The following is an 11,136-nucleotide window of genomic DNA, read 5'->3' as shown; positions in this document are numbered from 1 at the left end:
ACATCATGATGGATGATGTGCACATTTACCACACACACAATTTCTTTGGTTTGTGTTTCTTTTGTGTAGGTACCCATGAATACTTGTCAACCTCGCAATCCCACGAGTTGACAAAACGAGCTCTAGAGAGCAACAATGACTTGGGATCCCATGGATTGTCTTTCCCATCGCTCTCTTCGCGCAAAGACTTCGCGCAATTCTTCTACATGACCCTCACTTGGCTATGGGTTATTGTCCACTACATACTCTATGCCCATCTTGCCATGTTCACTTTGCATGATATGCTCATTACTATGCTTTTGCCATACATTCGTGACCCATGCTTTGCATCACACATGATGATTGATTCTCATACCTGTATGTGTATTTGCAAGCTTGGTGGAGATATTGCTTGCTATTGCTATGTTTGCTTTGTACCCCATGCCTATGATGATAATTTCATCTTGCTTTGTGTTCGTGCTTGCGATATGTCATGTGCATTGCCTATGCCTATTATTTGCTCTCATGACATGATTGCCATGATTTACTCTAGTATGTTGCATCTTCGCACTACTAGCTTGCACGACTTGATTACTATGCTTGACTTGATTGCCTCACACATGATGAACAATTGCTCTTTCTATTGTGTTGAGTGCCACACTATATTCACTACACCCCATGCACATTATGTTTGTATTGTCTTACACTTGACCCATGTGTTTAGACACTTCATTTTATTTGGTGTTGTGAATGATTCCTATGCCTACCATAGACCTTTCATTGAGCACTTTGTGAATGCTTACTATGAATTTGAGGTAGATGCTTCTTCTCTTGTCACACATATTTGCATCACTACCTCACATTCACATGCTTGTCCCCATGATTTCTTTGCTTGTTCTAGATTGATATGCTTACATACCACGTCACAATCCTTTGTCACACCATATGCTTTGCATGATGACTACACTTGTCTGGTGAATCACCTCTTGAATACTTGGTTTTGAACTAACGCTAACCACATTTATTTTTCCAAGTGTTTGTTGTCCTTGCTCATTTTGAAGGAATCACTAGACGGTGTGACATTGGAGAGTGCCCACTCCAAGCTTGACGATGATGACTACTTGGTGAACATCCGCTTCTACACGGCGAAGCCATCTCTTTCCCATGGTGATTTGGTTTTCGATCCGAGGTCGGATCTTTCCCAAGGGGGAGGGGATGATGCGGAGCATCCTATGATCATCCCCATGTACACTACGACTTCTCCCCAAGTCCCTAGTGCCCACATGTTGAGACCTCAAGTATACACCATTGGACACAAGGTGAACTCGCTCCTTTCCGAATCTTCCCTTTCCGCATGTAAGACATGGATGCTACCTCAAGCGCGGACCTTATGCATACTCAGGTCCATCCGAGGAGACCATGGAGAGCCTGAGGACCAAGGCCAAGTGTGCGCGGGAGCAAGGGAAGGAGAGCCAGCTGCTACAGCCTGAGCGGTACTACCGCCCACACCAAGCGGTACTACCGCTGAAGGCCCACAAGCGGTGCAACCGCTCGACCACCGCCCAACAACTGGCCAAGCTTCTGTGATCGAGCGGTGCAAGGCCGGTGCAGCACCGGTTTATCCCCGTAACAGCCACCTGACCGGTATAACTGCCCCAAGCACCGGTACAACCGCTGAGCACATCCGGAAGCACCTCCAGGAACTCGTACCTGAGCATCCAGCGGTACAATTGCCCCCATGACCGGTACTACCGCCCTGCCTGTGCGCAGTGAAAGGGGTTTCACCCCATGTATCCCCCAACTTACCCCTTGGACTATATATACTTGTCCCTTAGCTCCGTACTAGGCTTAGCATTGGTTTAGCTCATTTGAGAGATAGAGCATTGCTCATCCATATTGGATCTACTCCACGAGAGAGACCGCGGCCCCTCTACGGAGAAGATCCACCTTGGATTCAAGACCCCTTTACGGGAAGATCCCCTTGTGGATTCAAGACCTCCTCACGGAGAAGAACCGGTTACTGTGTATCGTCCCTAGTTGTCCGTGGATTCGTGTATCGTCCTATGTACTCGAGGATCTAGCCCATGTGTGACTTATTCGTGTCGGTATAGTGTTTTCCTCTTGTGTTTTCCTTCTGTTCAACCCCGTGTTCTTCGTGTTTTCCCCGGGATCCGCTCCTTTCGTTAAAGATCGGGCGATTAGGGTCTCTACCCTACATCACCAATGGTTCGCCATCGCCTTGGAGCCGCGCTACATGTAGACGCCTTTGAAGTAGGGGTCGACGAGCTTCTGCTCATCGAACTCGGCCTTGATGCGGTCCTAGTACGTCTCGAAGCTCTGGTTCGTGCCGGTGGTCGGGTCGAGGCAGACGACTTTCCATGCTTCGGCGAGGCATTCCTCCTCCTTGGATGTCCACTTGATGCGCGGTTCGCCTGGCCTAGCCGTCCGCTTCTTCTTCTGGTGCCCCTTCGTCGGATCAGGAGCCGGCTCCTCCTCCTCCTCCTCCTCCTCCTCCTCCTCCTCGTCCTCCTCCTCCTCGGGTTCCTGCGCTTCGTGCGCGCCCTCGCCGTAGACGTAGCCGAGCTCAGCCTCCATGTCGCCGCTGAGATCCACTACCTCGTCCTGGGTGGCGAACCTGGGAGACGCGGCGGCCGCGGTCGATCCTGTCGCGATGATGTCGTCCATGTCGGCTCCTGTGTCGTCGGTGTCGCCGAGGTGCGAGAAGGGCAGCGGTCCACGGCGGAGATGGGGCGTCGGTGTGGACGCGTAGGCGGGCGGCGAGTAGTTGTATGGAGGGTATTGCATGCCGACGAAGGCGGGCGAGGGTGTGCGCGTCGTGGGGTGGCCATGGGGGAAGGTCATGTTTGGGTTGAACCCACCGTGCGCGTCGCCGTCGGCGTAGCCGGGCGACGATGATCCCCATGGAGATCCGCCGCCTTGCTGTCCCCAGGGCGCGTACTGGGCGTGGCTGACGACGGGTGGATTCATCATCCCCGCGTGGTCGACCGGTGAGGAGGACGCCGCCGCGCGCGCCGCGTTGTCGCGGGCCTTCTTGGCGATGGCCCTGTTCCGCCGGTCGGCGGTGACTGCGTCACGTCGCTGAACTTCCACCCTCCACTCGGAGTTCGACATGCCCGGTGGCTTCAACGGCGGCGCCCTCGGCTTCCTTTGCTTCGGCTGGGCCACGGTGCCAGTCATGGTTGCCGCCGCGCGCGGCATGGCGTACTTCTTCGGCGGCATGGCGGCGATTGGAAGGCGAGCGGGAGGGGGTTTGGCGGGAGAAAGGGAGGGAATGGCGGGAGGAAGGCGAGCGAGCGGGAGGGATGCGAGGGAAAAGCGTCAAGAAACGGCGGGAAAAGGCCCTCGGGTCGCCGCCAGGGCGGACCCACGCGCCTTTTTCGCTTGTGCCGGCTCCCCAAGCGCCCCCAGGGCGCCGGGTTCGGCCTGGGTCCGCCGGCACCAGTTTTGGCCCGAGCCGGCGAAAAAGGGCTTCTGGGGGCGCGACTGGGCCGTTTTTTTGGCGCCGGCGCGGCAAAAACTCCTGGGGAGGGCCTGTTGGGGGCGCGGCTGGAGATGCCCTAAGGCAAACGCTGTAGGCGAGACTTCTTTCGGTCTGACGTGCGAATGGCCGGCTCATTTCCGGGTACCGTGGTTTTTTTTTGCTAGGTTGGGTTTCTTTCATTTTTGTACTGCCTTTTGTTTTTGTTTTGGCTTCCTCCTTCAGTTTTCTATGTTTTCTTTATTCTTCCTGTTAATTTCCTATTTTTTCGTTTTCCAATTTTGTGTTTTTTATTTCTTTTTTAGTGGATTAAGTTGTGCACTATTAGTTTTTCAAGAAGATTTTTAATTCTGTGAACCTTTTTAATGACACATGCACATTTTAAACATGATACAAACAGTTTTTAATATGTGAGGATTTTAAATGAATGCACATGTTAAAAAGATGATCCAAAAGTTTTTTGAATATCTGAATGTTTTAAATGCATAAACATTTTTAACCACGATCTGAACTTTTTGTAACATATTAACATTTTGGTAAACATGATCAACTTATTTAATACAAGATGAATAAACACATGCACCTTTAAAAAATGCATTAACATTTTTCTTAAGACGTGAATATTTTTTAATGTGCAATGGTGTTTTGAACAGTGAACGTCCCCCCCCCCCCCCCCCCCCCCCATAAATGTATTAAACAAAAGAATCAAGAGAGGACTAAAACCCAAATGTGCCTGTCAATACAATCCCCCTTGAGGCAATTTGCATGCTATTCTCCCCTTAAGGAGATCTCATCGCCTCCTTAAACATGTAGCTAACGAGAAATTCCCCCCTCAAGAAAAGAAGCTAACGAGAAATTGGGTCTTGTAAACAAGTTTTGTGCACAATTCAAAACCCACACGAAATCGTGTCTTGTAAACAACTTGCATGGATGTACATTGTTCTGCAAAGGTTCGGGAGCAAATTTTGGAACAAGAAACTCTCACCAAGCAACTCATAACCCACAAGAATCTAGGGGAAAAAAGAACACCTCTCCCTTCCCAAGAGGGAACAAGTTGACGTACGACAATGATTTCAGCAGGAGCCTACACCCTGAAGTATACATACAGAACACACAAAAGAGAGACGCCGCAAGTTACGCTGGCTGCCATGTACTACACGTTTCCACTTTTTCTTCACCAGATCCCAGGTAACTTGCAGGTTGCTAACTTGAGGCTTCAGCCCCACCACTCACCACTAGACCCCAACCAGAGCCCCAACACCAACAGATAACCTCGGCGTACGCAACGTACGTCTTATTGCCGCTACAGCTTAATCAGTGTACGTACATACCAACTGCTAAGCTGCTACCAGCCTGACTATACAACAACAACAGCACTACGGTACAGTAAAAGCACGCATGCATGCATGGAGCGTTCGTGGGTGGGTGGCCTGGCCCTAGCCGGGCGCACGCGGCTGGGCAGTGCAGCGCATGCTGCTACCAGATGAAGCTCATCTCGGCGCTGGCGCGCGCGGCGTCGTCGTCGTCCCGGGAGGGGGAGTGGACGTGCCGCCCCTCGTAGGTGGTGATCACCATGCGCGGGTCCTCCGCCAGCCGCTCCACCCGCTTCTTCACCCGGCACTTGTCCTGCGTGCACCGGTAGTAGCTCCTGCGTCCACAACACACAACATCCTTATCATCAGCTTAGTTTTCTACTACGCCATTTCTTTAAAAATCATTAGGTTTGCCATTTTTTTCAATGCTAGCTACTTCCTCCGTTCCATTATATAAGATCATTTTTGACATTAGTGTAGTGTACAGAAACGCTCTTATATAATTAAACGGAGGAGTAGAATAGAAGACAATACATTCTTTAGTTCTAAATATACGATGTTTTGGCAGTTGAAGAAGTAGCAAATCACAGGCGGTCATATGCATGGTACTGTACTTTATATTCTGCATTTTGTGAATATTCAGAGAGGTGTAGACACGTAGTAGGTGAAGTACCGATGCTGGAAGAAACCCTCAATCATGGCCTGACAACACAACACATGGAAAGAAAGAAATAATATTCCGATGGACGGATGGGGATGATAAAATTCCAGGCCAGCTACTACTAGTCTGCAGCTATCATTCCTCGTCTCACCCCGAGGGCTAGGGGCATAGATTGACAAAGATGTGGTAATAATTGCCGAGTACAAAAAATCTTGGGCCCTTTGCAAAGGCTCAAATCCACCCCTTTCATCATCATCATCCCTCCCAGGGCCGGCCCCCTTTACCAAACAGCAGAGATTCCCCCTCTCCCACAGCCAGCTAGAGCAAAGCACGTAACTAAAATTAAACAAATTAACACACACAAAATCGAAAACCCATAGCTGGACACGAGCACATCTTAGTAAATCCAAATAAAATAGCAAAATTATAAAGAAAAATCTGAAATTTTTACACATCAAAGATAAACAAGTTTCTCTCTCTCTCTCTCTCTCTGTGTGTGTCTCTCTCTGCGCGCGCGCAAATTTTCATGCCAATGTGACATAGGAGGAGCTTGGGTCAACAAAAACAAAATCAGTGCTCCAAAATAAAAAATCCTGAACCTTTCTCCAGACTCCTTTTTTTGCTTTTTGTCCTGAGCTCCATGATGTCATATCGGTAGGAATTTTTGCAACAAAATTTGTGCAGCTTTCGTGCAAAATAATTTCATTTTTTGCTATTTATTTTGATTTTACAATTCACCACCATGAGCAGATGCTCCCCAGCACACAAAATAAATACCCAAAATACTTTATTTGTTGAATATAGTCAGATCGATCTAGGTAGCCAGGCACATCAACCACTTCTAATAATTAGATAATCAACAGACGTGGGCATTTGCAGTCGAAGCTGTCTGATCAACGTTGAAACTAAGGGCAAAACTTCTTTGCCAAGTGATCCGATTCATTTGGCAAATTAGATAATAATGTTCTAACTTGTACTAATCTGCTCGTTTGAAGAAAAAAAAACACCTGTACTAAGCTGCTATCTTAGAAAACTTCAAACAATAAAACCACTAGCTTAGAAACTACTCCCTCTGTTCACAAATATAAGATGTTCTCACTTTTTTCTGAGTCGGATGTATGTAGACACATTTTAGTGTGTTTGTTACTCATTTCAGTTCGTATGTAGTTCATATTGAAATATTCAAAACTTCTTATAATTATGAACAAAGGAGAGGGAGTAATAGCTAGGGAGAGATAGATTCCCTGAGATTGAGGAAGGATGATTGCCAGGAAGGATTCGCCGGTTGATTGGAAAAGCCATGATGCTGTGGTGGTGTGTGAGCCAGAGATCGAGCAGGCCATAGGGTTGGGTTGGGTGTCTGTCTCTCTGAGTGGCATCATTGCACGGCGGGCCTAATCAGATTGGACTGGATGCTTGTCCCGTGCTAGCTGTGGGTCAATGCTTTTTCACGCTGCCTGTGCCATGATCACCACCACACATGCATGGACTGGTCGATCAGTAGATTCACACACGCGCGCACACAAACACGCACGTATGGTTGTCATATAGACACGGAGAGAAGATATATACTGGGGGTATCAATGCCATGCATGCATGCCACAGTACAATGTAAGGTGGTTAATTGCATCTACAAAATTAAGATGGCTAGTTTCAAAACATACCTGTAAGAACATGTACAACTTCTTTTTTTATTAGAAACCTTATTCAGAGTACCAACATGTAACCTTTTCTTCCAACTAACAATAATAGAAATGCATGGAAAACTAGTCTTTTCTTTTCTTTGTCGCGATGGCTCACGCATGGATGAGTGAACGCTAGTGGAACTATTAGATGGTGCCATGAGAATCTGACCTACTTGTAGTTAGGTTGCGACTCGGTCGATGGTTGTTTTCTCTATACGTACTCTTGGACGCCCCCACAACATGAAATGGACTAGTCCATCAAAGAAATTAAGCAAAGAACAAGCAAGGTTATCATCTGCCTAATCCAGATGACATGAATAAAGAGCTACTAGCTTAGAATAGCTAGCACGACCTAGAAAATGAACAAATGGAATAGGAGCATGTTTCGTACCTTTGTGTATGGGTAAGCTATAGCTAGCTAGCTAGATAGACATATATACGTGTGCTAATTAAGTTGCGTTGATATGCATTTAGGGTTCAACTTATGAGATGTAGAGAGACAACAAGGGGACCAGACATAACAAAGCCATCTTAGGACCAGCTAGCTTTGCAAACACTTTTTTTCCTTAGCTTTTGTCATTCAATGACTGGAACTTTAGGAAAAGTTGAATACTGTACGAGTGTACAAAGGTTTGTGTGAGATAATTGGCTCTGTGGTTCCCTGCTAGCAGAGGAACACGAGCCACATGTAAAGTGAGCTTTTAGTTTCTTCATGCCAGAATCTCTTAGCTTTCCTGCATTTTTCTTCATATTAAATTTCAATAATATTTCCGCAAAAAATCAATAATATTCACTAAATTACGGTGAATGTCATAAAGTTCTGGTCTAGAACAATTTTATAACTTATACCAACTCAATTGGATAGTAAATATAATACATAATTCAAGGGATGCACGTCAATCAATATGGTAAGATAACATAATCCTTATTTGTATCAAGATCATCAAACTTACTAAATACACATTACACAAAATTGTACTTCAACAACTTTATTTTATTTCTTTCATCAATGGGTTTACTATAAAAATGAAACTAACGTAGTTTATACGTTTCCCTTCTAGAACACCATGACAAGCTTGTCTAGAAATCAAACATGAACTTCATCCATTTCAAAAAATAAACATGAACTTCATTATTAACTCAATAAGTCTGTCAACTCCCGAATGAGGGCTATTTGTTGGGTAAAAAGGTTCGTAAAGAGAATGACATAGTATCCAAAACATTCTGCTTGTCAAAGCAAGTTTTAGGCGTGTACATGATTGGAGGCTACGGTAAGGAATACTTTTATCCAACATGGTTAGCAGCATGATCTTCCAAAGAAAAAACATAGGAATTTTGGAGGTTAGAATTCCTATAGGAAATTTTCCTTTGGTGTTGTTTGGAACAAAGGAATTGTTATCCTATATTCCTTCGAAACTTCTATGGAATGGGTTATTCCATAGGAAATTTGGAAGAAACCAAACATGAGGCCTACCCCATGTTTTCTTTTCTTCCCGTCTACAATTTCTGTGATATTCATGTGTGGCAGCCAAATAACAGTTTTGCACTTTTCCCGTGGTTTTGTTTGCTTTATGAATCAATGTATATTCATACGCTTCGAATTCATGTGTTCCAAACGCGGCCTTAACTAATGATGTTAGAGTATTCAAACTAATTTGCTTCACTAAGTTGAGCCCAATATGTCGCCGATAATCAAGTTGAATAGTGTCACTTAGTTAGTTATTGCTTCAAGATACCCATAGTACACTTATGGTAAAGCATGCATGAATATATACTTACTAACACGAAGGAGATTAGCGTGCAACAACACATGAATGCCTAGAATTAAAAGAGCGGAATTGTCCATGAAGAAAGCCTAGTTCATAACTTCATATGCATTAGGCTAACCCTAGAAAGCGGTTTGTCTCTCAGTAGAAAGAGAAACAGAGGTTCTAATATTTTCCCAATATTGTTTTTAGCATTTCATCATTTTATAGCGCCCTTCGATGTAATAATGCATTAATATGTGAATTTTTCTAATAAAGAAACAGTTTCAAAATGTGCTTAATTTATGGAGATTTTTTTTGGAAATTGTACCAGGGTTAAATTTTAAAAACAGCCAAAACAATACTTCCAAGAAAATTATAGTTCATATATATTATGCGCCTGCACTAAACCTATTTATGCTTGCCATATTACATCCTGGATAAAAAATTTGAGCATAAATTACTTTGGTATATCTAGATTATATAGTTCTTTCAGGGATAGATTATAGAGTTTTACAAAGTGGAAATAACCCCCCAAAAAACTGCAATCCATGTTTTGTTAAATGGAAACAAAATCCATAGTACTTAACTGATAACCCTAATTAGTCAAGTTGTCACTTCTGATGAGTCCTACACCAAATTGGACATTAAAAACAAAATATCATGAGATCTATATAATCTAGATATACCGTGCCGACCCCCATTGATTTTTTGATAAAGGACATTTCATTGAATTTCATTTCATGAGATTTCAGTTTGATGAGGCAGTTGCTTCATAAAATCGTACACATGCACATATGTAGCGTATGTATATGTGCGTCACGTCGAGGGTTGGAGGAGCTATATCGATGTACAGTGCGTACCGTGGGTGCTGCGTGTTCTTGACGACCTTCTGGCCATACTTGCGCCACTTGTAGCCGTCGTCGAGCACGTCGACGTCGCTCATGGTCTTGAAGCAGAACCTCGGCTCCCGCACCTTCCGCCGCGCCTTCACCGCTCCTCCCCCCGCCGCCTTCTTCATCCTCACCGCGCCGACCCCCATCCCCGCAGCCGCCGCCGACGACCCGTGTGACCGTTCACCACCTCCACTTCCGCCGGCCGCCGCGCTGTTAATCCCCATGCCTGCCACCGCGCCCTTCCCCCTCTGCCTTTCTCGATCAGCTTCCTCGCAAGACCTAACAGGAATAGGAGCATATCAAACATGTAGATTGTAGAGAGAGAGAGAGAGAGAGAGAGAGAGAGAGAGAGAGAGAGAGAGAGAGAGAGAGAGAGAGAGAGAGAGAGAGAGAAGCGAATCGATTACTACCATGGATGTGGAGGGGATGACCTTGCAGGATGGATGGCTCCGGCATGAGCATGGATGTGGTGAAGTGTGGGAGCGGCGGTAGGGATGGTGGAGGAGGAAGTAGTGGTGGTTGGGTGGTCTAGTACGAGGGGGCTGTAACCTAGGAGGCTATGGTGGTGGGAGAGGCCGCCGTTCACAGGAGGATCGGAGGGCTGGAAGCTGAAGGTTATGGCGGTCGCGGTGCCGCCGGCGGTCGTTGCGCCCGTGGAAGCTGCTTGGCCGTGGGCCAGCGCCATCGCCGCACCCCCTGGTGATGGGAACATCATGTCGATCTCTTTATCTCTAGCTCTGCTATGCCGGAGTGTTTGCTTGTGTTGTGGACTTGTGGTGATATACTGATGTCGTAGGGACTTAGGGCCGACGACTGACGGGAAATGATTTGGTGAAAAGCTTGCGTTCGGTGAAGGGTTTACTATCTTATCTTAAACATCATTTTATTTCTGTCTATGGCATTATTTAGGTAATTATAGGCCTGACTAGGCATTAGTCACACAGATTTTTTTTTTTTAAAAGGAGGATGACCTCCGGCCTCTGCATCTGGACGATGCATACGGCCACTTTATTAATTATTCTCACAAGACCTTACAAAGTAATACAATAGTAAGACTAAAGCCGCCGTCTAAGCAACTCTATCCAGTTGATAGGGGCGCAGATAGCCTGGGCCTAATACCAAACAGACATCGTAGCCAAACCTAACATCTAAGACTTGATGTCCCATCCAGGACGACTGCCGGGCATGGGTCTCACCGGTCCGGCGTGCACTCAGATGCCGCCGCCGCCAACTACCACCGCTCCATCTTCAGAACTGTACTGATGCATCAACCTTACTCGGTCCAGCTATCGTCGATTCCACCACGGCACCCAACGGCACCTCCTCCCTGCGTGCAAACAGCTGAGCACGTCGCGGTC

The 11,136-nt window shown here is 46.2% G+C and overlaps 1 protein-coding gene across 1 annotated transcript; it reads right to left on the bottom strand.

The window, feature by feature from the left end:
* Positions 1 to 4,538: 4,538 nt before the first annotated feature.
* On the bottom strand, positions 4,539 to 10,551 carry LOC123060435 (probable WRKY transcription factor 13). Its single transcript, XM_044483160.1, has 3 exons — positions 10,189 to 10,551; positions 9,746 to 10,057; positions 4,539 to 5,126 (listed from the first exon to the last, which is right to left on the bottom strand). Exons 1-3 carry the CDS (start codon positions 10,491 to 10,493, stop codon positions 4,955 to 4,957), a joined length of 789 nt encoding a protein of 262 aa, XP_044339095.1. The 5' UTR covers positions 10,494 to 10,551; the 3' UTR covers positions 4,539 to 4,954.
* Positions 10,552 to 11,136: the final 585 nt, after the last annotated feature.

Source organism: Triticum aestivum, chromosome 3A, assembly GCF_018294505.1.
Source record: "Triticum aestivum cultivar Chinese Spring chromosome 3A, IWGSC CS RefSeq v2.1, whole genome shotgun sequence".
Lineage (NCBI taxonomy): Eukaryota > Viridiplantae > Streptophyta > Magnoliopsida > Poales > Poaceae > Triticum > Triticum aestivum.
Note: the sequence above shows the minus strand (reverse complement) of the source record. Positions and strands in the feature narration are given on the sequence as shown.

Bases quoted from the DNA above. Each gene is read 5' to 3' on its own strand.
- LOC123060435 (XM_044483160.1), bottom strand. From the start codon at position 10,493: ATGATGTTCCCATCACCAGGGGGTGCGGCGATGGCGCTGGCCCACGGC. The intron at 10,058-10,188 runs GTAGTAATCGAT...TATTCCTGTTAG, and splicing joins TCATCCCCTCCACATCCATG to GTCTTGCGAGGAAGCTGATC. The intron at 5,127-9,745 runs GTACGCACTGTA...TTGTGGACGCAG, and splicing joins AAGAACACGCAGCACCCACG to GAGCTACTACCGGTGCACGC.